The sequence below is a fragment of the Pleurodeles waltl genome, chromosome 10 (assembly GCF_031143425.1).
Source record: "Pleurodeles waltl isolate 20211129_DDA chromosome 10, aPleWal1.hap1.20221129, whole genome shotgun sequence".
NCBI classification, from domain to species: Eukaryota; Metazoa; Chordata; class Amphibia; order Caudata; family Salamandridae; genus Pleurodeles; species Pleurodeles waltl.
The window spans coordinates 968,546,350-968,572,457 of NC_090449.1; the positions used below are offsets into that span (position 1 = coordinate 968,546,350).

The following is a 26,108-nucleotide window of genomic DNA, read 5'->3' on the forward strand; positions in this document are numbered from 1 at the left end:
AGGAGTCCCCTCAGCCACCTGTACAGGAACCTACAGGTGAGCATCAGACTCCAGAGATCAATCAAACAGCGCCAGCATCTCAGGAGTCTATTTTACCTCAATCAGTAACTTACAGCAAGATGCTTCCACCTCAGGCTATCCTCAAGCCGCCAGCACAAACTACATGTTATGGCACTGCATGCTCCAGAGCAACTTTAAGGTATCTGGAATACAAATCACAGGGCACATTCAGCCTGCTGAACCGGGGTAACATTCTCCGGCTGTTGAGTCAGCTCCACGAAACGCCAAGTCTCACCTCTGCTGACATGGACTCGGTGAAATTCATTCCTCATTCTGCATCTCAAGCAAATGAACCATTTGACTGCTCGGAACATAAATACAACCTTACTATATGCTCTTGGAACATTAACAGTCTGCTGGAAAAGCTGGAGTACAAGAACCTGCGGAACTATTAAACATAATTTCAAGCGCTAATTCTGCAGAAGACCTGGACGGAAACACTGTCGGCTATTTCGGTATACATGACCTATCACATACCAGCAACAAGGAGAGCCCGCTTTGGGCGTTTGAGTGGTGGACTTATCATATACATTAATTCTGTTATCAAGGGGAGCCATCACATGTCCCCAGTCATGCATAAAAACCTACAGACAGTTTTGATCTCCACGGCATAGGGCCCTTATACACTCCATCTAGCTCTAGTGAATATTTATATTCCCCCAGGGAAAGCTTGTAAATCAGAGGCTGTAATACAGCTGAAAAAAAAGATAGAAGAGCTGCAAGATAATGCTCTCTGCCCAGAGCTAGTCCTGTCTGGAGATTTGAATATGAACATATTAGGCACGGAGTGCTGTGAGGAGGCCATTGTGGCACAGAACATCTTCTGGCAGGTCCCTGGTCAATTTACTCTCCCAGTCTTCAAAAAGGACAGGCTAGGGAAATTGCTAATAACATTTTTTTGAAGCAATGGATCTTCGAAGCATCAATGGCCGTTATAGCATGGATCAACATCCCTCATTTAAGTTTTACAATCAGAAGGCGAGAACACCAATACACTTCACATTCTTATCATCTTCATTGTTCCATTGAATCTCGAAATTTCAAATAGCAAATAGAGGTGAAAGCGACCATCTGCCACAAGAGCTGTACTTTGCGCACGTAATCAACCACCACGATTCAAAAAATGCATTGCAGTGCGCAATGTATACGAACAACGGTAGGAAGCTCAAGTGGTCATCAGACACTATTTTGGAACTGACAGGAAAAGTCAAGTGAATGTGGTCCTCTAAATTAGACCATACCACATCTGTCTAGCAGCACAAGTAGCACGAGCTGCCTGAAGTGAGTTTACACACCCAATTTCTTGCTTCTTGCCCACAACAACCATTAGGCTCAAGGCATCGCAGGCCCTAAGAGTCACGCTCCGGCCAGCGACCAAAGACACTCAAACATAACCTAAACTGCACCCTCCACCTACTTCAGAAAGAGCCTTGAATCATAGACCTGAGGACACTGTTGTCTACCTCCAGGCCGTCCTACAGGGCTCATCTGTGGGAACGTCAAAGAGATGCAACTTTTAGCCCGGTGGCCGGGCTTATGTAGTCACTGAAGACAAACAGGCACGCACAGTTTTGGAAAAGTGTAAACAGCCTAGCACTGCAATGCATCCTCACTCCATAATTAACATCTCAGAGTCCATCTGGCATCAATACTTTTCTTGCCATTATGACCCCTAGATTCAGGAAGCAACCACAACTCAAGATCAGGCACAGACAGCTGTTCGATGTTCTACACAATCACGCAGCAGCCTGGAATCAGTCAAAAGGAGAATCACCAAGGAGGGGGGAAGCTCCAGGTCTCAATGGCATCCCGCTCCATTATTTAAAGAAGATCTGGATTTTTGGGCAAAACATCTCTCAGCACTTTACAACAGCACAATTGCCACTAATGTCATTCTACATTTATGGAGAGGTTCAATTATCTCCCCAATCTTCAAAGGGGGCTCAACCAGCAATCCAGCAAATTACCGACTAATTGCACTTTTAGATATCGAGTCCAAGTTCTTTGCGGGGAACCTCTTCGAAGAGCTTGAAGCCTGGGCTGCAGATAATGACCTAATCCCATTCAATCGAACATGCTTTTCTAAAGTTGAGGCAGAACTGCCAATCTCATGGCTGTGCCGTTATTATTCGATCCAAGTCGGCACACCAAAAGGTCCCTCTTTCTCTCATTCATAGACTATAAGGCTGCATTAGATTGTGTAGACAGAGGGAAACTATGGTCCAAGCTTGCAAAGTGGGGCATTGTAGCTCATTTGTTATAAGCAATAACTTTTCTCCACACAAACAGCTCGGTGAGAGTTAAATTGGGCAATGGTACTCACCTCTCCAGTGAAATTCCAACTTGACAGGGCCTGTGACAGGGATGTGTACTTGCTCCTCTTCTTTTCAACCTCTTTCTGGCTGATTTACCAACAAGGTTGGACAGAGTTAATCCTCATCCTCCAAGTCTGGGGAAAGTGGCTATGACATGTTCGATGTACGCTGACGATCTCATTCTTTTCAGCTGTACCAGAGTAGGATGACAGAGGCTACTTATAGCCATGGCTGAATTCTCAGAAGAAAATGTGCTTCAACCTGAAGAAATCTAAAACAATGTCTTTCAGAGCAACAACACAACACTGGCATCAGTGGCACCTGGGCAACAGTAAAATGGAGCCTGTGCATAAATACAAACACCTGGGTGTGCTTGACTGCAATGGCTCCTTTAAGCCTCATTTGGTAAATCTCAGCCAGAAATCCATTTGTGTCACCTCTGCCTTTAAGCTTGTCGAAAAACACGATTGGCAGCTCGACATACATCTTTTTACTGAAAACCACCCAAGCCAAATTAATCCCCACAATAACATACCAAGCTCTTCAAAGTGCTGTTCTGTTTACCAAATTGCATGTCGCTGGCCCAGGTTAGCTCAAATTTGGCCTGGTCAGAAATTCATTTGTGAGAAAAAGGGCAATTATTAACCTCTGCTAAAAACTCATGACAGCAAGACAAGGCACACTAAGCTCCCTTCTTTAGGCTGAAATCTCTGTGCAGCCTAGCTCTACTGCCCGGCTTTACCTCGAGCCCTCCCTGACGGCGCTGGGTATAACAAATCAATTCACTCATCTCAGCTCATATCAGCTTCTCAAGCGAGTGACAAAGGAAAGCGCCAACATCTACTCGCAGCTAATGGACAAAGAAGCCCTAACAAAAAGAAGTGATGCCAGGCTTGTTTTGCCATCATATGACAGCCTCACTCTGCAGTCCCGCCAGGGTAAGGCAATCAGCCCACGGATTAAAACAGCTCTCTTGAAATATCACGACTTGCCTTCCAGCGCACGTGCATTTCCCCCGGTGGAAACAAAGCAAAAAGTCAGGTGTCTGCTGGCTCTGCAGGCTAGCCCCGGAAACATTGATCCAACAGATATGCCTCTTCAAATGCATTGCGGCTGACCGCAAGACTTTTCTTCAGCCAGCGTGGCTCTGAAGGGGGCTGCACAGGTGTAGGCCAGCGATTATGGCAGTTTCAATGGGGTACAGCTCAGTTGCAGATTTGTGCAATTTTTTGACAAACTTGGGAGCAGTTCCTCAGCACTTGAGGATACAGGACGCAGGTGCACGATTAATTAACTAACCAATCTAAAATAATCTTTAATTATCTGTGACCTACAAGCCCACTCCCGCCATTCTTGACCCCCCATTTCTGACCTGCAACCTACTGAGAGGGAGACCACGGAGGGGTTCTGAAGCACCACATGCAAAAGTCAAACAGATGGTTATGATTAGTGCTTGCGTCATAAAGCAGAAATATTTCCCTAACCTTGACATTTCTGCACATTTTTATAGATCTCAGAGTGCTAGTGCCCTTCTAGGGTACAGTGCTAATTTCTCTTCCTCAAGCCCCTGTACATTTTAAGTCTGTTTTTTTTTAACTTTAATGGGAAGAGTTTGTTTATGAATGACTGTACTTTTAGCTTTACAATGTTACGCCATGTTACAAAGGGTACACTAACTGCACAGATGTTACAAGGTCGCTCTCAGCTTCATTAATCTTTGTATTTTTACTATAGACATTGAGGTGTCCGTCTTTAGCACCATAGTCTTTTCTAGAGTAAAATCTCTTGTAAGGTTGAAAACTTGGAAACTATTGGCAATGGAGTGGTTCCTAAGAGTTTTTATATTGAGAGCTACTGTGCATTGTTTGTTTTAATATTGTGTTTTATTTTTTGTGTATTGGTTTTAATTAACTGTACACTGTTAAACTTCAGATTTCAATATTCTCAAATAGTTACTGGTCACAAGATTTAAAAAGACACTCCAGCTAAATAGAGGGTCACCAGCAGTTCTAGTTAACCCTTTTGACAAGTGCAAGTAATGTCTTAAACCCTTACTGTTGTTTCTTATACAAATATTTATTCAAAAAGTAAATGTGAAGGGGTCTTAATCTGCTCGGAGCCTCTGGACAAGAATTTCTACCAGGAGGCCCAGAGGGTTCTCTCATATGTGAATCTAGACACCTCAAAAACCAGAAGTCAGGGCTCAAACAGAGAATGTTGGAAGGGGCTACTCCCTTTGGATTATGGAGTTAGTGGACCAGTGGATGGTTCCACTCACTGGGGCACCAAAATTGTCAAGGGTGATCCTGAGGAGCCTGTATCTGCAACTTGTAGACTCCTAGGGGTTATGCCTCCTAAAACTGTTTCAAAAGAAATATATAGAGGGAACGCTAGGGACAAAAAGGAACACAGATGGCAACACTGCAAAGCTGCGCAGATTTCTCCCTTTTGCAGATTTCTTCCTTTCTGTATCTTTGAATCATCCTACAGGAACAAGGCCATCGATGTTAGTGACAAGTGTGTGCAAAGACTTTATTAGACAAAGTCTAGTATAACCCACAATTATTGGGCTACACTTGGTTTGAAGCATATACAATGTTGACTATTGTTAGGTTATGTCAAATTTTTGCCTAGCAAATGCTAATCTATCTATCTATCTATCTATCTATCTATCTATCTATCTATCTACATATATATATATGTATGTATCTATATCTAGATAGATAGATAGATAGATAGATAGATAGATAGATAGATAGACAGACAGATAGAAACAGTAACAGTAATATAGAAACATTTTCCTAGAGGCTAAGAAAGTTCTGATTTAATATTTTCTTTCTTGCAAAAACTCTAATGGGGTGCAGAGTTTCTGGTACTCAGTTACCAATCTGCATGCTGAGAACTTCAGGACACCTGTTTTTTAATAATAATATTAGTGAGGAAATTGTGACAGAAAAGGCTTTAAATTTCCACACCTGTAGTTTCCTCTACAAGTGTCAGTAACAGCAGGTTTAACGAAAGCAGGGGTCACTGAGAGACATGCTCAGAGGACCATTTGGAGGCCTATTTGGTGGCTGATTATTCTCAATATTCTCGGTAAAGGTTAATAAATTTTAGCTTGCAGGTTTATTTAAACTTAACCGGTTTGTTGGCAATCAAAATATCCAGCTGTTAGAGCTGGCCCTCTCTGCAGGGTCATTATCAAACGTTTTGCCTTTAACCTCCACTTTTCTGCTGGATGTGATTTTGTTGGCCTTAGTACTCTGTGTGCTAACCATTGCTAAAGTGCTTGTGTTCTGTCCTATAAACATAGTTCAAATGTCTTATAGCCATTTGGCATAGTTAATTTGCTTTTAAGTCTCTTGCAAAGTGGTGTGCCCAGGGCATGTAAATACAATGCTACCAGTGGGCCTGCAGCAATTATTATTGTGCCAACCACTTAAGTAGCATTTTAACACATGTCCCAGGCTAACCATTGCAGCCTGATTGCAATTTTAAACTGCCATGTTGACTTGGCTTTAAATACCCAATGACAAAGCTTAAGCTCCCCTTTTATTACATATATAAGTCACCCCTATGGAAGGACAGGGGTATCCCAAAGGTCAGGGTGCTTCATAATTAAAATGTTGGACATGTACTTTTAAGTTTTAAATGTCCTGGTAGTGAAATCCTCTTAAACTCATTTTTCACTACTTTGAGGCCTACCTCTCCCATAAAATAACACTGGGGATTCCCTATTACATTTAATAAGCTGCATTTGTCAATTGGGAGCAGACAAGCTATGTCATGTTTGGCACCTTTGGAATTGTTGTGAAAAGTCATATTAAATGGTATGTTGTGTTTCTTACCACAATTTTCAAAATGCCACTTCTAGAAAGTTGGAATTTGAAGGAAAGTGGGTTATTAGTGGGGGGGGAGGGGAATTGACCCTCAGCTAGTAATAATACCACAATCACTAATAGGTGTTTCAAGTCTCAGTAAAGTAATACTTGATCAAACCTTGGCAACTTAGCAAATGAGCGATCAGGCTTAACTTAGGACACAGGCATGTTTAAAGTATTTAACACCACCAAAACAGTAAATAAGTGAAAGTCACAGCATAATAAAAATCTAACACCAATTTATAAAAACAGAGAATATTTGTATCATTAAAATTACACCAAAACAATCCAATGTAGGGAACCAGAGATATCGGTTTTCCAAGATTAAATAAATCCAATGTAGGGAACCAGAGATATGAGTTTTCCAAGATTAAATAAAAAATTGTGCATTCTAGTGGCAAAAAAGGATTAAGTGCCACTTGCGGCTATCTTGTTGCGGTGGACCAGGGCGAGGTCAAAGTTTAAGGCCTGCTTAATGCAGCAGGGTCAGATAGGTTGAAGGCTAGGTTCCAGTCATAAGTTAACCTTCAGACATTCTTTTTCTTGGAGCTTTTCTCTCATTGACAAGCTTGTTGGGGGACCTCAGGCTTGCTGGATGCAGAGTTCGATTCAACGACAGTGGCCAGGTGCAGCTCGGCGACTTGGGGAAACCACGACTGTTAAGTCCTAGGCGTCGACAACGAGGAGCGTCTTGAAGCAGTCATTGATAGCTTTTCTTCTGATGATGAGTGGAGCTTCGAGTGGAGCTTTTCAGTGTGATTAATCAACATAGTCAACTTAATCGACAAGTCAACATCGACACTTTGACTCTTGACGTCGAACCAGTCTGCTCCTGGAGCTTTTCTGCAAAACCTTGTAGAAAAGTCTCCATACTTTGAGTTCTTGTAGTTTTCTGGTTCCTTTGGGAAAAACAAGGGTCCACCAGCACTAACCAAGGGTTCAGAGAATCTGGATTGCCTCTTGAGGACTAGGACTCACTTTCCCACAATGCACCTGCGCAGTCTGGGAAAATCCAGTTGCAACTCTCTCTTCGATTTGGTAGGTGACTTTTTCCAGCTCTGTTGTACATGTTGGTGATCAAGGACTCCACTCCTTTTCCTTTGAGTCAGGCATAGTCCTTTCTTTGTGAAGCCTGTTAGTGCAGAAGGTGCAGCCCTTCTGAGTGCAAGCCTTCTGAGGTGCAGTCCAAGGGTCCCGCAGGGCAGTCCTTCTTCTTTTAATGCCCCAGGCAATGATCTAAAGTGCTTCTGCAACTCTGCCATAGGTATCCTCCCTTCTGGGCTTGCAGAAGGAGAGGAGCATCCCATCCAATGGGAATAAAGCTGCCTCCGCTTGCTATGACTACTTTCTGCAAAGTGTGGCATAGTTTTGACCCAGAGTGCACTATTCTCCCAAAAATCTAAATGGAGAAAATCCTTCCTTGGTGAGTATGTCAGTGTAACTCAACCCAGAGGTGTGGCTAACAACTGACTACATCCCCCTTCCAGCCTCTCTCCTAATATAATGAGGGGGGCTCGCATCTGGCTAGAGATCAAGGGAGTGGGGGCTGGCCTAGGTCCTATGACTTATGTTTTCCATCCAGCTTATCTCCCTAGCCCTCTTCCTTTCCCTGGCTACTCAAGGAAGCAAATCTCCTCTCACAAAATGGCAGTATTGTTGGAGCCTGAGGCTGCATCACACCTACTCAGAAAGCACCATGTGTCAGACAGTAAAAGGCTCACAAGTCGGAAGAGGCTGCTACAGAGCTGCTTTAGGTAACTTCAGGAGATTAAGTTCTAAAACTACAATACTGTAATAATTATAATAATTCTAACCTTGTAAGATATATTTTGATGCTTTGCATGATATTTCTAGCTAGCTCCAATCAAAAGTTAGACTCATTAAGTTTATTAAAGCCTTTCCATGTTAGCTTATGGGGCTAGCATCACTACAATAGAGAATAACAACTTCAGCTGCTTTTTCTTACCAGGGCATATAAACCATTTTTTATTTGGTCCCAGCTTTTCACAACAATTCACCCTACCCTAGAAGGGGCCAAGAGCAGACATTAAGGGTGACTTACAATTCATAAAAAGGTAGCTTTGGACTTTGGAAGTACTCTTAATTCAAAAGTCAAGTTTGAACATAGATTTATTTTAGAACCAACCTGCATGGCAGGCCTGGCCTTACAATGACACCAGACACCACAGCAATGCACACACTTAAGTACATAAATTCCACTGGGATACCTAAACCTACAGGCCTACTATATACTACGGGCTTAAGGGTGGGTTGTCTTTGCCAATTAGAATTATACCAACTACCATAAACTTTTAGAGGACAGAACACTGGCCCTGGGATTGGTTAGCAGAGCACATGGCACTTTCAAAGTCAGCAACCACCAGCATCAGTCACAAAATGGAGGTGACCAGGGCAAAAATGATGACTTTCCTACAGCATTTTTCTGCCCAGAGCTGTTTTGTGCCTGCAGCTGGCATGGGTTCAAAAAACAACCCAACCCAAAATTATAGAAAGTGACCTGGGGTATAAGTATTTTAACAAAAACAGTGATCCTTTATTCAGTCAAATACCTTACCTAATAAACACAAAGAAACAATTAAATCTGTGTGAGTGTAAAAAATATTGTGCATTAAGCAAATCAACGATAAAATACAAAAAGTAAAAGTTAAGTCAAGAGAAAAAAAATTAAGGGGAGGGGGCAACTCTCAGCAGTGCTTGAAAGCCATCATAAAAAAACTGGGATCAGATTATTCCACTAATACGTGGTTATGCTTCTACTCAGGTGTGAAGCAAGACTTCTTACCGAGTAGCATATTTTATACAATCGAATCTAGTATAGTTCTTATTAGTCCCTGCATTCTTGCAATATGGCATTTGCATTTTGTAAAGGTAAAACTTTGAAAGACCATTTCGTTTGTGCTAATCTCCCACCGAAAATAACAGTTTTACGTCCTATGAGACATTTAATATATTTAAGATGGTGTTGGGCCATTGAGTCTGATGTTTATGTTTACTCCTCTCCACATAGCCTCTATGAGACGTTGAGTGCATTCAAGATGGCGCTGGGCCACTGAGTCATTTGTTTGTTTGTTTCCTCATATCTTGTGGTTACACACTTCCGTGTTCATGCACGCTCAATACTCAGCCTGACATTTATATGCAGCTTTGCCTTGGACACAAGACAGGGTGTAAACAACAGCTTACACAATAGAGGGATCAGGCATGCTGAATGGACGTCTGCCGGCAGGATGGAGGGATGGAGCTGAGCACAGCCTCACTTACAACTGAATAGCCTGTGCTCTGCTTTCTCACAAAAGGTCCAAAGACCCTACACTGTTACTGCAGCCAGCTTGGAGCCAGGGCAGGTGAGGCAGGAAATTCCATGCACTTCAAAGTCACTATCTAGAAGCTTCTCCCACCTTCCAGGACCAGGGCACCAGGGTATAAAAGCAAGACATCAGATACCAACTCTTTAGGTCAGTTCGGGACCTGTGTACAATCTACCAGGAAGAACAGCTGCTGTGCTTCTGGAATGACTGCCACTCTGCTGGACAGCTGTTCTCAAAGACTTCTGCTCTGCTGGATTGCTGTCCTGATTGTCCTGCTGCTCTGCTACCTTCTGCCTGGGGACAAAGACTGGATCTTTAACTGTCCTAAGACCTAGGACCTCCAGAGTGTCTTAAATGAGCTAGTTTGCTGATCTCCTGTTCAAATCAAATCAAATCAAATCAAAAACATTTATAAAGCGCGCTACTCACCAGTGAGGGTCTCAAGGCGCTAGGGGGAGGGGGTTACTGCTGCTCGAAGAGCCAGGTCTTGAGTTGCCTCCGGAATGCGAGGTGGTCCTGGGTGGTCCTGGGGTTGGTGGGGAGGGAATTCCATGTCTTGGCCGCCAGGTACGAGAAGGATTTCCCACCTGCCGTGGTGCGGCGGATGCGAGGGACGGCGGCGAGTGTGAGGTTGGCGGAGCGAAGTTGACGGGTGGGCGTGTAGAAACTGAGGCGACGGTTGAGGTATTCGGGTCCCTTGTTGTGGAGGGCTTTGTGTGCGTGGGTGAGGAGACGGAAGGTGATCCTTTTGTTGACGGGAAGTCAGTGCAGGTGTCTCAGGTGGGCGGAGAAGTGGCTTTTGCGGGGTATGTCGAGGACGAGGCGGGCGGAGGCGTTTTGTATTCGCTGCAGACGTTTCTGGAGTTTAGCGGTGGTTCCTGCGTATAGGGTGTTTCCGTAGTCCAGGCGGCTCGTGACGAGGGCGTGGGTCACAGTCTTTCTGGTGTCGACGGGGATCCAACGGAAGATCTTTCGGAGCATGCGGAGGGTGAGGAAGCAGGAAGATGATACGGCGTTGACTTGTTTGGTGAGAAGTGGGTCCAGGATGAAACCGAGGTTGCGTGCGTGGTCTGAGGGGGTTGGTGCGGTGCCAAGGGCCGTGGGCCACCAAGAGTCGTCCCAGGCGGACGGGGTGTTTCCGAGGATGAGGACTTCCGTTTTGTCTGAGTTCAGTTTCAGACGGTTGAGTTTCATCCATTCTGCGACGTCTTTCATTCCATCTTGCAGGTTGGTCTTGGCGCTGGTGGGGTCCTTAGTGAGGGAGAGTATCAGCTGAGTGTCGTCGGCGTAGGAGGTGATGTTGATGTTGTGTTTGCGCACGATGTCAGCGAGGGGGCTCATGTAGACATTGAAGAGAGTCGGGCTGAGCGAGGAGCCTTCAGAGCCACAGGAACACAAAAGGCTTCCTCCACCTTGAAACCACACCAGGACCCATCCTGAGTAGGTACCGACCCTCCAAGTTGTGCTTCTCCGCTCTTGGACCCTTGGAAGTGGTGTTAAAGGTTCCCAGATCACCAAAAGTGGGAACTTAGAAACTTTTTAGCTAAAAACTGGTCTGAGAACCAGGAGAAAACTGGGACCAACTGGGACCAACCTATCCACCTATCTGTAGTGCATTGCCGGTCAGATTGACTTTGCGGCTTCTCCTACTATGTTCTTCTCTGGAGCAGCAAATCCTTTTCAGCGGTCCTTCACCAAAAGGGTGGAACTCCCTTCAGCTACAGCCCTCTGCTTCTTCCCAAAGGAGATTTTGGACTGTCATCTCGACAACTAAGTTCAAACTTAGAAATCTACACTGTGGCTGTGACCTAAGGCCCGCAGACCATGACGCTCCATCCTTGGACAACTCCTACATCCTTGCCCCACTAAACCTTACCTTCTTAGAACAATTTTCTCAAGATGTTTTTACAATCAGAAGGTAAGTGCTGATTGGGCCTAATTCACTTCTTGTACCTGAACAACACTCCATCACTGTCAGCTAAATTTGTCCCCTTTGACCCGGTCTCATGCGACAAGATGTTGGTGGTTGTCGCTTTGATCCTTTAGGCACTAGTGTTTTACTAAAAACTTTAAAAAATCATAACTCTGGTTCAACTGATGAAATCTTGTAATTTTGATGTCAAATAGTTTCACTTTATTACTGTGTATGTGCTCCATAAATACTTTGAACTTTGCCTCTAAGTTAAGCCTTACTGTTTTTGTGCCAAGCGACACAGAATAAAGCAGAGGTTAATTTAGTGACTTTTTACAACTCACCCTGCAAGGGATTGTGGCTGCTGCTTGACCAGCGCTCACACCACAGTCAACTAACACTGCAATTTCTAACGCCAGCTTATTGTTCATAAATTCTCCCCTTTTTTGTATATGTTGTCCATAATGAGAAAAAGCAGATATGTAGAGTAGTAGTAGATGGCGGCCCCCTCACCTCACTCAAGACATATTTGTTCCTAAAAGATATGACAGCCCAACTATTATGACACTCAAAACAGATCTAGGCAAGTTGCTAATGCCATGGTCAAATTCAGCTTCTTTCAGCAGTTCAGCGAACAAATGTGTAAGGCACTACTGGAATCTATATCAAACTTTGATCTTTTTTTAACTAGGATTTAAATAATATTCTAAATGCTCCAAAAGTATCTCCCGCAGGAAGGAAAATCTATTATATGCCAATGTATTGTTTTATGACATCAGCCTGCACTGAAATCCAAGTAAATAGTTCAGAGCGGATTTTAGTGTTTTTTTTTCTTTTTTCTTTTTTTTTTATATAGCGCAACCTCGAACGGAAGGTATTGGAGTGCTTTACACGAGCACCACTTACATTGTGCAAGGTCACATTCATTTTGTAGGCATGGGGAGATTAAGTGATCTGCCCAAAGTCACAGGATGTTGAGAGGATGCTGAGATTTGAACATACTTCTAACCGCATCATAATCTCGGCCGACCTCCTCCCTCTCTGAGTCATACTGTTCTTGACCTCTATGTTGACCTTGATACCTTTTGGCATGGCATATTCTCCATTACCTTCAATCAGGCACCTCCTTTTGTTTATGCAAAATCACTCCAAATCACCACCCATCCCAGATCCATCACACACGGACAGCATTTGTTATTCATTCATCCGTGTCAAGAAATGTAGCTGACCTACATGTACAAAACAATAAAGAAAAAAATACAGCAGCGCTTGCTGCTGAAAGTAATTTTTCTATGCTTGTTGCGAACACTGAAAAAGAAATGCTGTGAGTCCACATTGATGCGTGAGATACGAAGGCACTAAATAGTATTGTCATCAATAATTTACCTGATCATAAGTTTGTGTGACAGGCAGACCAGTGTTTGTCAATATCACTGCCTAGTTGGCTGCGCAGATGAGATTGAAAAAAATCAATCCATAGAAAATGTATATTATGAAAACAAAAACTGTGCAAACGCGTTCAGGAGTGTCAGGGATAATTTCTTTGATCTCTACTCTAATATTCAGCAATTTTAAATCACTTTGCCCGGGGGCCTAAAGGCGGTCTACATATTTTCTTTCGCCTCTACTTTTGTCTCCCTTATTTCCTCTACTTTGTTTTTTGAACTTAGGTGACTTTATTGGGATGTTTTTTCTCTGTTTGTTATGTATTTTTATTTTCATCACAAGAGGTAACTGTTCCTCTTTTTCTGCTGTGAGCGTTACGCTTCTTACTCTGTTTAAGGTTATATCAATAGCAATTACGAAAAATTTCCACATTCCACGGGGTAGCCAATGCAGAGAAGGCAGAACACGGCCAAACCTTCTATCACTCAAAGGTGAGCATGGAGTTAAATGAAAAATATATTAAACTGGGATTGATGTAATTTAGGATGGCAGTGCAGAAAACATTCCTTTCATCCATGTGTGGTAAGGCGATTAAACCTACATGTATAGCAAGCGTGCCATGGTGAATACATGATTTGATATCTTTGGAGGATGCCTCGGTGAGTCAATTCCTCAGTGTTGGTATATAATCTAGCTTGCAGGTCACAAGACTGAATCCTCAAATGGCAAGTAAGCTTTTCATACTACTATGATCGATAAAGTGGGTGTTATTAAGTTAGATACCAGGAACATCTGTTATTTACAACACTTTGCGACCAAATAGCAGCTTGCATTGCAATAAACACATGTATTAATATTATTGTCATAACTATTCATGTTGTTACTGTTGTTGTTACCGGAGTGAAAATCAATATTATGCTGTACACATTTTTTGGGGGAATGTAATTGAAAGAATAATTGAGATTTCAGCAGGAATTAAGCGGTTTTGGCCAAAGCGAATAGAAATGGAAAAGTCTATTATTTTGCTAATGTTGACATCTATGGTTCAACTGAGCCAGAAATGTAAGAGTTGAGAAAGCATTTTGTATTCATGATCGTCATTCTTCAACTTGTTCCGCTATAACTCTATGTAACTGCAGCAATAGTCTTTTAATTTCTCACTCAAACAATAATCTCTTGAAGGTTTCTGATTCATCTACTGCTAAAATAGGTCTGGCCTACCAACAACTTTTTTCGCTGCCAGACTCCTGTAATCAACAATACATAAGAGGACCTTGAATCATCTTACTGCAGCATTTGCACTGTTGGCACACCGTTCACATGTTGGTCAGAACAAAGGAAAGCATCCCTCTAGCGGGCAATAAGTAAACCTCTTCAACCACCAGCTTTGTTGCCTGGTCATTCAATTTTTAGTTAAGACCACAGAACAACCATTTGGTGGTTAGAATGAGTTGGGTTTTGTGAGTTGACGTTCTTTTGCATTTTTAGAATATTTGGAAGGGTCAATTAAGACAGGACACAACATAGTTCCTCTGCAGTCACTGCCAAAGGACCCTACACACTGTCATTTATGCGGCTGTGAAGTCGGTCTGTGTGGTCTGAGATGTTGGGGCCACAGACAAGGCATCTCATCACACAAAGAGGGTCAAGAAAAAGAGAGCTAAGGATGCACCCATCCTCCAGACTACACCAGCGAATGACGTGCTGTCAAAGACTGAAGTAATGATGCATCGTATAAACCATACATCTGTCTTGAGGTGAAACAGCTTTTTTGTACGAAGGGACAGATTGGAAAGATGTTCACCAGTGGCAATAACATAGGTACTGGTTCAATAAAAATGCGCAATTTACTATACTGAATTGATTTGAAAGATATGTTACTTTCTAGGAATGTGTTTTGAAATATTATGTATAAGTGTAGGACTACTTTTTCTAAGATGGGCACTTCTCTGGCTTGCCTTTGCTGCATTCTGCTTGTATTTTCATCACAAGAACATATCACCAATAGTGCAAGGTCAACACCAAAGTGCTGGTTATGGTTTACTACACACCATTTAGTTAATCAATGATGAGTTCAGTAATTATGACATCTTAGCAGCATTAAAACAGAGGGTGGTGTGTGCTTCCTAAATGTCAGCATTAAAGGCCCGGAGCTACCCTTGCAAATGTCACTCTGCTCTGCAGAAGTATTGCATGGACACTCAGCTACTTTAACAGCACAATGACAGAGGCATTGTTATGGGTGGGACTCTTTTTGGGTGTTATGTGCTCCAAGGTCCTAGGGGACACACAACTCTAGATCTCACTTAGTCAAATAAATGTTTTGATGTCACTGAGCACTAACTAGACCCCCATTAGATTCTTGGAAGGAAGGAACAAAAACAATGCAGCTCATGTCTTCATCAAAGGCTTAGCCTCATAGAAGATCTGCATCCCTTCCCTAAAACCCAACTTCATTAGCTATAATGGAATCATGCTCCTAATAAGTACTGGCAAAATCAATTGGTGAACATTTGTGAAGGCTTTTACTTGCAGCTACTAGGGCAGGGTGTAGTGAATTTAAAAGTCGGTCATGTACTTCATAAGTTTACATGTTCTGGTAGTGAAAAACTCTTGAATTCGTTTTCAATACTATAAGGCCTACCTCTCCTTTAGGAATACATTGGGTTGCCTTATTACATTTAATAAATGATGACTTTAGATTGGGAGCAGGTCGAGTTTGGTGTTTAAAGAATTGTAATTTAAAACCCCCTTTAATGGTAGTCGGATTTTAAGTCTCAATTCTGACAACACCACTTCATAAAGTTAGCTTTTACTTGTCCTAACCATTTGGTGCCTGTAGCCTGTGTACTGGTCCACATGAAAAGGTGCAGCTGGCAGTTGGTCTTCGTGTATTGCTCTCAGACAGTGAGAAAAAGGTGGAATAGATGTTTGCAGACTGGACCATCTCTGACTTGACGGGAGGGGGAGCTGTCACCTACCACACTTACACTGCACAAAAGCTCTCGCTCAGCACACTCTCAAAGGGTCTGACACTAGTCGTTTTGGCTCCAGACAAGCAGAGGACGGGGAGAACATTCCAAACATCTCTGGGGATGGAACCTCCTGAACCTTCTCCTTCTTCAGAGCTGCCACTAAGTATACCTGTTGGACCCTTATACCCAATCCCTGAGTACACTTCTGGACCGGTGGAACACTCAGAATAACTTCTGTGCTGCTCTACTGCCCTGCTACTCTGCTGCCCGAGTGAAAGGGATCAGACCTGCATCTTGAATCCAGAACCACCAGAGTGACTCCATAGGCTAGTTAGCTAGCTTCCTGATCAGAGCCTCAGGGTCAGACAAGGCTCCAACCACCTTGAATACAGCACCTGGACTCTGTCTGTGGTGAGTCTTACCTGACCTGGGCCTGAGTGCCCTGCCAGCCCAGCTGTAGTCCAAGCAGAACCGAACCAGTGCAAAGCAATGACTTACAGCTCCACTTTAGAATTGCTGCTGCATCCCTGATGTAAGAACCCTGCAGCTCTTTGGAACTGCCATTGCACAATTCCTCCTCAATGCAGGACCTCACATTGCAGCCCCGCAACTCCTTAAAACCACTGCTGCATGACACATCCTTGATGCAGGACAACAAACATATCAAAGCCCCACAGCTCTCCGGAATCACCACAGAGTGATGCATTCTCAGCGCAGGAACACACATCGCAGCCTGCAGCCCATTGGAACCAGCACTATTTGACACATACTCCACAAAAGATCTTGCAGTGCTCCACACCCAGATTAAAGGTACCTTGTTCAGCCGGCCTAATTATGCCCCTGTATGTGGCCATTCTCCATCACAGTAAGCCTGAACTTGTGACTTTCTTCCAGTCCGACTCTAACCACAGTTCCTGCTTTGTGCTTTTAGGCACTATTTTCACTTAAATCTTTGAAACTGCACATCTCCTTTTCTACTTGTTGGGTTTTTGTCATTTGCAATCAAATAATTTATTACATTTTACTCTATGTTTCTAAATTGGTGTGGGATTTTTGTGGTGTTGTGTGTTCACTGTATTACTGTTTGAAATGCTGTATAAATACTTTACACATTGTCTTTAGGTTACGCCTGATTGCTTTTGTGCCAAGCTACCAGAGGCTTAATCACAGGTTAATTTGAGGTTACTTGTGACTTCACCCTGTGGAACTGTGGTTGCTGTTTAAGGATGGTTTCATCTCCCTCAACCATTAAACCAATTTCCTACAGCATATTTTTTAAATCATTTTACAGCCAGCGCATACAGTAATAACTTTTTAAGATAACACAGACACACTGAACAAAGTAGATCTAGTATTTGAATTGTGAAGTCAGGTTTCATATTTCAAAAAATAAACAGTACTTACAAAAGATGTGTATTTCTGTAGGAAGGACTGCCTCAGTGCGGTTGTTAAGTTGTAATCTTCAGCGCTATGGTGTGCCTGGTGTCCAGCCCACATAAAATTAACCTCTGCAAAACAATTACATTGAAAGTCAGGCAACAAATGAATATACCTTCAAATATATAAAAACTTGACATGTAGTCATTCTAATTACACTTGGGGCATGAGAGAAACGAAAGAAATACTCTGCTTGCAGTATTAATAATGCCATTGTAGACAAAGTTTGTACAGTTGACGATTGGCGCCTTGCTAATAGAATTATGAGTCACTTTCAACAAAGGCAGTGATTGAGAAGGTATGTGAAAAGTATGATACTGAGAAATAGGCCCACACGTTCAAGGTGCTATGATGGGGTCATTGGAGCTTTGGTGAAAACTTGGAAGGGCATTTAGCTTCAGCCTAAGCTGAGGAGAACACACATTTGCAAAGCTAGCAGGATGTGTTTAATGTAAGAAGGCACACAAACAAAGACATGGAGGAATGTTGTTTACATGCATTAAAGTTATACTTACTGGATTTGCAAAATGCTTGGGAATGGTGGTGGCAGCGGTGGTAGTGGAGTTTTTTCTGGATTTGGTGGTGGTATCAGTAGTGGTGGCATTATTGGTATTGTCCTGCTGGCATGAGTGGTGGTGGAGTTTGTATTGGCTGTGCAATTTATTGTGACATTGATAGTATTGTGGTTGGCATTGCTGGTTGTTGCTGCATTGGTGTGGTATTAATGGTATAGCTGGTAGTACTGGTCATGGTACTGGTTGTGTCTGCTAGTGGTTGGTGATATTATTGTTTTAGTGCTTCTATTGCTGGTATTAGTGGCAGTGCTACTGATAGACTTATTGGTGTGTTTGTGGTTTTGATGGCGGTAATTGGGAAGGGATGGTGCTGCTATCACTAGCTGTGGTATTGGTGTATGAGATATCAGTTCTATATATCTTAGGAAGTGATGCAGGCAGTACTTTGTCTTTTTGTATGTGTTAATCACTATTATGCATTGTGGTTACACCTTATGAACCATTGAAGCATTGCGTTAGCTATGTCTTAATTTATTTTAACATTAATACTTATAAATTACAGTATTTGCATGCATGGGTTGTAATAACTAATATTCAAAATACTTTTGTACTGACAAGAGACTTGGATGTGCTCAGATTTCGATTGATCTAAGAAGGTTTCCTTATCTAAATGTGAAAATGTTTTGCCCTTGTCCTTAAGTCTCTGCCTGAACATACTCTTAAATGTATTTATTATTCCAAAGCATTCCCAGATACATGCCTGCAAAGCTACGACAGGCGAACTACTAGTAATCTCATGTGAAATGTCTGGAAGGCTCTTATTCCTTCTGTGCAAAGTTACCCATACATTAGAATTCCGCACAAGGGTAATGGAACGTCTGGTGCAAATTCATATTTTTTAGTGGGGAAGTAATGTTCCCTGTGGAGAAAGTTTTCCCCTGCCCATCTTGGACGGGGAGTTATTACAGCCTTTGGCTGGAGTAAGATCTCTGACCAATTTAAAGGTGGAAGAGGAATTTCAAAATGCCCACAACCACATGTTTGGATCATGCAAAAACTATCAATTCAAATCATGCCTTGGAATGCCCATCTCCCACCCCTTGAGTGAGATTTATTACTGAGGTGATATTCACATTAGAGGCAAAGGAAATTCACAGTAGCAAATCATTTTTTCCTGCCAGTATAATAGGGACGAACTGGCCCCTATGTCTACAATTTATACACTTAAATGGGGAACCATATCCTTTGTGAACTTTAGTATGTTCTTCAATAATTAACAACAGCATTGCATGTTTATTAGCAGAAAAATAGTAGGAACAATTACATACTCAAGTAGCCATGGACCGAATCCGGACAACCCTCTATGTGTTCAATTGTCACTTATGACAAAGAATATATATAAGGTTGCCTATTACCAATTTATCTTCACTATTTTTATTCCACTTTCAGTGCTGTTTTGAAATTGAATAGTCTACTCGTGCTCCATATGTCAGTGTGCATGTCTGGAGTAGATAACTACAAGCGTCATGGGAGACTCTATCTGATTGGTTCACAGGGTTCTCTAAAAGCAACAACATTCGTGGTCCTTAGCAGGAAGCACTCACTGTGAAAGGTGCACTACAGAAGTCTAGGGGTCCCTGAATTCTATTTGTAAAGTAAGCTGCATACAGAGTAGCTCAAGAGAAAGTAAATGGGGTAAATTTACATACAGTCCTTTTACAAAAACTATGGAGCAATCTACTTAAAGTTGTCTGTATGTGCAAAACGTGTTGACTGGTGCCTGGAGGACTCTGTGCTGAATAGGAGCAGTAGCAGCATGTCAGGCAAGCAAAACATTCCTCAGTTCCTTGGCTTGGTCCCTGTCAGGAATAAAAGTGGGCTTTATCAGGCTCCACACTATGGATACAGCATTAGTACTGCAACATAGGGTCCCCAGTAGTCCAAGTCCAGGAATAGTTCAGAAGTTAGCTTCCAGTTATATTCTCAAAGGTACGCAACTGGCAGAGAGCCAATGAAATCTGATCTGCACATTTCACATTATGGGGGTGCCAACATTCAAGGTGGAGCCAGTTTTCGGGCTTGAGTAAGGAGTGCAGCATAACTGAAGCCTTGGTCTAGATGCAGAGGGCTCAACTGAACCCTATAGGGAACGTCCTGTCAGGACGCAATGTATATTTGCCCCAAATATGTGGAAAAGGGAAGAGAAGGAAGAAGTGGTGGGGGGAGGGGAGTGCCATCTGTGAGCAGCACTGATTCTCCATCTTTGAAACACCATTATTTCATTATACTAAAGGATTTGCCCACATCTACAGGTAACGCTAAAGTTGGCATACTGGTGCTGTTCAGAAATCTTTATCATAATTGAAACACACTAGTACTAGTCAACAGTTAGATTACTGATACTTTCTTGTAACAGTTATGAATACATTTAATTACAAAAATATGCAAAGGGGGCCCCATATACCTGAGCCACTGGATCTCAACCTACACAGGGAGCTTAGGCAACTGCTCCAATGGATGCACCTGTCCAACTGAATAAATACCACAAAACATCTGCCAGGAGTAAAGGCATAGTAGTGTATTCACTAGGACAAAGGACAAGAGACTCAGAGGTTACAAAGGGTGAGCCAGCGACACCTAATCTCATGTTATGGATGTTGTTAGAGAGTAGGGACCCCTCAAACTGTCTCCAAAAATATTATTGGGGGAACTTTAGGAACAAAGGAAAAATGGGGAAAGTGCATGCTGCACAGCTTGTTAGAGAATGTCACCCTTATGTCCCCGCACACGTGCAGGGGACAGAGATGAAAGCTTCAGTCTCTGACAGCAGACCCTCTTTACAGGTCCAGCTCTCAAAAAATGAAGTGTTTGCTGTGGCTTGGCTGCAGCTGCAGAGCTGCAGCCAAGCCACAGCAAACAGCTATCTCCCGGGTGTGATCACCCTGGCACATAGCAGGAGCCAGCCCTGGGGGTTGGCGGTCCCCAGGGCCATCTGTGGGGAGCTGCGCAGCCCCCCTACTACTGTACACACAGCGCCAGAGAGGTGGTGGTCCCTGGGGCTAAGGGGTCTCAAAGGGACCCCCTTTCTTTTTTTTAAACATTTGCCACAGGGTGTGGTGATCCTCAGGACAGTGGGGTGCATGCGGCCCCCCACTCATAATTCAGTGTAGCCCGGGGAGATGGTGGTCCAGTTGGGCCCCCCTTTCTTTTTTGAAATATTTGCCCTGGGGAGGTGGTGATCCCCAGAGCAGCGGGAGTGGGGCCTCATGTCTCCCTGCAAATCACTCACATTTCACCCCGGGGAGGTGGTGATCCCTAGGGCGGCGGGAGGGGGGGGCTTGCAGCCCAGCAGATTATTTCCATATCGCCCCAGGGAGGTGGTGGTCCCCAGGGCAGCAGAGGGGGTATGCAGCTCCCCCTACCCATTAAATAACAGTCCTAGGGAGGTGGCGGTTCCCAGGGCAGCAGGGGGCACACGGTCCCCGCATATAAATGATAACACACCTTTTGACCACCCAGGGGCTTTATAGTAGCAAAACACGGCAGGCCATGCATAATTTTTTGGGGGGGTGGGGATTTTATGGCGGATCCGCAGATCCACTGTGACTCTGATCATAAAATCAATGAAAAAATGCTCTTTAGCCCTGGGGAGGTCCCTTTGTGACCCCACCACCAAAGCTAAGGGGTCACTGTGTTTGCACCCTGGCCCCTTTCCTTTCCTTTTTACTTTATTTTTGGGACAAATTCAGCCAAGTCCCAAAATGGCTGAAAAAACTTCAATGGCATCTGTTGTTGAAGTGTTATCAACCAATCAGATCTCTGCACGAGACCGGGAGGGGTCGCAAAAGCTTTGCATCCCAATATAAATAAAAAATGTGGATTTTCTTTAATTTCTCTAAAGCAACTAAATGGAATTGCAACAACACAAATAAGCATTCTTTCCCGAACAGCACGTTCCTTTCTACCAAATTTGGTGTAATTCCATCCAGTAGTTTTTGTGTTATCGCTGTTCAAAATCCCTATGAAAAATGAATAGGGAAAACGTGTTTTGGGACCCCCCTTTTTCTCGCCCCCACCCTGCCCTCCCTCCCCAGACAGATCACTCCAAAACTTTCTAGGCAGCAGCTGACTAGACTGGCAATGTTTTTTTAGAATGTTTTGTGAAGATTCGTCAAGGGGTGCCAAAGAGACAGGCAAGTAGAGAACCACTTTTTATATCATCCTCATCAAAGATTTTATTTCGGCCACAAGAGCCATAAAAACACATAGCAATACAAAAGAATAAATAAATATATATAAGAATAAAGTCATTACAATACATTAAAAGAAATAAAAACCTAAATGCTTTTCATAAGCGTTCTTCAGTGCATAACTATTCATACAAACACATCATGTAAATGCAGATAACATTTTTGCTCTAAGAATCCACATGGATCCAAGAAATGTGGCAACAGCGGTGACCAATGCCAAGTGAGTATTTGATCTAAGGATTCGAGGGCAATTGAATAAAACATGAGGCAGCTTTTCAATAGGGGCATTACAAGCTGGACAAGCGGTTACCCCCTCAGATGACCAATAACGATCTTAATAGTAAAGTTTCTACACAAAACTGGAAGTACAACTTCCTGTCTTAGGGGACCAGAATTGCATCCCAAAAAGCCTCATATTTTCACATATATTTCAGATCAACAAAGTCACATGATAATTTGAAATGAAGTGCTACCTCCAACTCCTCAGAGTCTACCGCCCTCCAGTACTGTTTTTTAAGGTCCAGTTTCGATGGGAGAGGAGCAGTAGTCGGAGAATCCCAAAGCTCACTGAGCCCAATTGTGTATAATGATTATTTGATGTATCTGAGCCAAGGGATGCTAAGAGAGAGATCAGCTTCCATTATGGCCTGCAGGGCTACAGTGTAGGCGGCAGTATCTGTTGTCATCCGAAGCCACCTCGAGTTCAAGAGAGGACATAGGCGAGCCTTGTAACCTATACTCCTAATGCCCAAGTCCTTAATAAAAGGAAGCAACGGAGTGCTCAGTGGAAGAGAGACGAGCTTACTTAGAAAGATATTCTCAACAATTGATATTTCTTGGGCTTTGGCATGGCCCCATAGCTCTGCACCATAAAGAGCAGAGCTCACAGCCTTGGCATCATAGATCTGGAGTGCTGGACGTATTGGCTGAGTGTAGGAAGGCCAAAATGCTTGATTAAAACTCATGTGATTTGCTTTTGTTTCAACACCTGCTTAACAATGTGTGGCTTCCAAGACATGTTCTCTGATAGCATTAAGCCAAGATACGTAAATTATTTTAGTTCTCAGGTGGGACACCTTCCCTTTAAAAGATCTATGAGGATTGAACATCATCAATTTAGTTTTGGAAGTATTGATTTCCAATCCCCGTGCAAAACAGAATTCCTCAAAACACTTAAGGAGTTTCCGTAAACCACTCGGGGTCTTAGATTTCAAAAGGGTATCATCTGCAAACAGAAAACCAGGAACTTTATGTGTGCCTAAGAATGGTGTGTCTTCCTCTACCTTGAGTATAGAAGAAACAAAGTCATTGATATGTAGAGAGAACAAAGTTGGAGCAAGGACACACCCTTGGAGTACTCTCCTTGACACTGGAATTTTATCTGTGAACTGCCCCAGGTCGCCCCACCCGACACATACATAGTTACCCTCATGAAGCTGTATTAACAAAGTAAGAATGCGCGCGGGGATTGCCATCCCAGAGAGAACTTCCCACAACTTATTGTACGGCACGAAGTCAAAAGCAGATTTCAAATCCACAAAGGCAACGTACAGATTCCCCTTACCAATAGCAACCATCTTCCAAAATAAGAGCAAAAACCTAATGGCTTGATCAATAGTGGAAGTTTTCTTGCGAAATCCAGCTTCAAATGGACTAGATATATCACACTCAGACATCCAATCCTGAATCTTCTCAGGAAGACAGTGGCAGAAAACTTTCCGCACACAGTCCAATAGGCTAATTGGCCTATAATTGCAGGTAGGGCTCTATCGCCCTTATTAAAAATAGGAACTGCAATAGCACCCTTCCAAGACTCAGGAATTGGTGCCCCCACCGCTACTGCATTGGATATGATAATAATGTATCTCGACCAAACTTCAGTATCAGTTAGAAACAAATCCGCTGGAATGCCATCCGGACTTTAAAGTACCTATGAGTGCACCACATCCGAAAGAGTAAGCAATTGCAGCGGTAAAGGGCTAGGAGTTTGGTCAACAGTGGTTCGAGAATGCTATACAGATTCACAAACTGTACTGAGATAAACAGTAGAATACATTTGGCTAAAGTGGTCTACCCACTCCGTTGCAGCAACGTTCATTGTAACATTCAATACACTATTGCCAGGGCCACGAGCAGCCAAAGACCAGAATTTAGTACAGTTCTTCTCACACAATGCATCATTAAATGCAGCCCACCATTTATCGTCTTGCTTGCGTTTGGCTTTAAAATAGTGGATTTATAGGACTTCCTAGCTGTGCGGATAACTACATCCTTGGATTTAACTGCTTGAATCAAGTGTTTATTTAAAGCTCGACATTCCTTATTAATCCAGTGATGTTTCCACTTGGGCCTCCCACCACTAGAGTCAATACCTGCTATAAAATGGGCTGCAACACTCTCAAAACATAAGGCATGATATGCAATTACTTGCTCCCCAGTAATTGCAAGACCCACCTCTAAATGCACCAATGAAATCCTCAAAGCAGCATTCACAGAGCTAATGATATCCAGCCGTGCTGACACCTTATTCCACTGTAAGTGGCGTTTATCATTAGTCATACTAATACCTTGTGATGGTATAGTGGGGATGTTAATAGTAGACATTTGATTACACAGGACAAGCATTTGGACTGAGAGCAGATTGTGTATATCAACTAAACAATAGTCGGTTCTACTTGTGTGGTTGGCCTTGTTGTATGACAACCCTTTGTGTCAGATTTTGTCCTGCCATTGAGTGCTCTAAGCCCCAATTCAATAGTCAAGGTTTTAAGCTGGACAGCAACTTGCAAGCACCTTTTAATGGGTGGAATGTCTAAAGAAGGTACAGACCATGCCAGATCCTCCTCACGAGTAAACCCAAGATCCTCCCAGTCCAGAGGTTGAAACGTGACATTGAAGTCACCTGCCACAATTATTTTAAAGTACCGGGGGCACTGCCTTAGAAACATTTCCAAAACACAGAGGGTATCAGAAGCCAACCCCCATCCCCTATTCCACAGATATTAAGAATAATCATGCCTACATTTACCCCAAATAGTAACCAGATACCCAATATGTCAGGGGAGTCAATTATAACTGAGATATATACGGCAGTTTAATGATGTTCTGGCCCATACAGTTAAACTGCCAGACGGTCTACCCTACTGCTAGAAAGTGCTGGAACGTAAAAATGTAACTAGCCAGACCAAAAAAGTGGATTGACTGTCCAAATTCCCTGAAAGAGACATAAGTCATGGTTCTCAATTAAAGAAATAAAGGCTGGAAGGAGACAACAGATCTTAAACCTGCCACATTCCAGGAAGCATATCGCACCCCAACACTTTGAGATGGTGCCCTGACCCTAGATGTAATGTTAGCACAATTGGCTAACTGATCCTGAGTTGACTGGTAAGATCTATCAGGGGAAGTGGATGTGATATTGGCACATTTAACTAGCTGGTCCTGAGCTGACTGGAAAGATATATCACGAGAGGAGGGGTAAGTGTCTTCAAAATCAGAAATACGGGGAGCACCAATACCAGGGCTAATTACGTCATATGCAGAGGGAGCCTGAGAAAGTATATCTAAAGGGGTTTCAGATAATACTCCAAGTCAATCATTCTCATTTAGGACAGATGAGTTACAACTCAAGTGGGGGGTAGCCCAACCCTTATGGTGCGGGAAAAGCCTAGGGTATTTAAACTGGATGCAAGAATGCCTAGTGGAGCTTGTCCTAGCATCTAGGGCCACTAAGTTGTCTACCATTCTCTTGTCCCTAAATGTTAACTCAATCATATCATAATGTTTGTCAGGATCAGGCCTCAAATATATCCTCACATATCACAGAGTAACAGCCTCTCACATGGTGAATCTAATGAATCACCTTATTTCTGATGGATTCTCTCCCTTCCCTAGGAGCCGCCTGATGTAAATTGGGCACATTAACCATAAAGGCAGTATTGGTGGATTTGGACCAATCATCAACAGGGTGTACTACACGATTGGACACATTATCATCCACACGTTTGGAAAGCTGACAGCAGGCTATTGATTCCTTACCTGAGCCCAG

At 43.0% G+C, this 26,108-nt stretch overlaps 1 protein-coding gene across 1 annotated transcript in view; it reads right to left on the reverse strand.

Annotated features, from left to right (window-relative positions):
• AGMO (alkylglycerol monooxygenase) overlaps positions 1-26,108 on the reverse strand; it is a 679,770-nt gene that overhangs the window by 368,662 nt on the left and 285,000 nt on the right. The window contains exon 5 of the mRNA XM_069211800.1: positions 17,263-17,366. Coding sequence (XP_069067901.1) covers positions 17,263-17,366 — 104 coding nt within the window. The remainder of the gene's footprint in view (positions 1-17,262; positions 17,367-26,108) is intronic.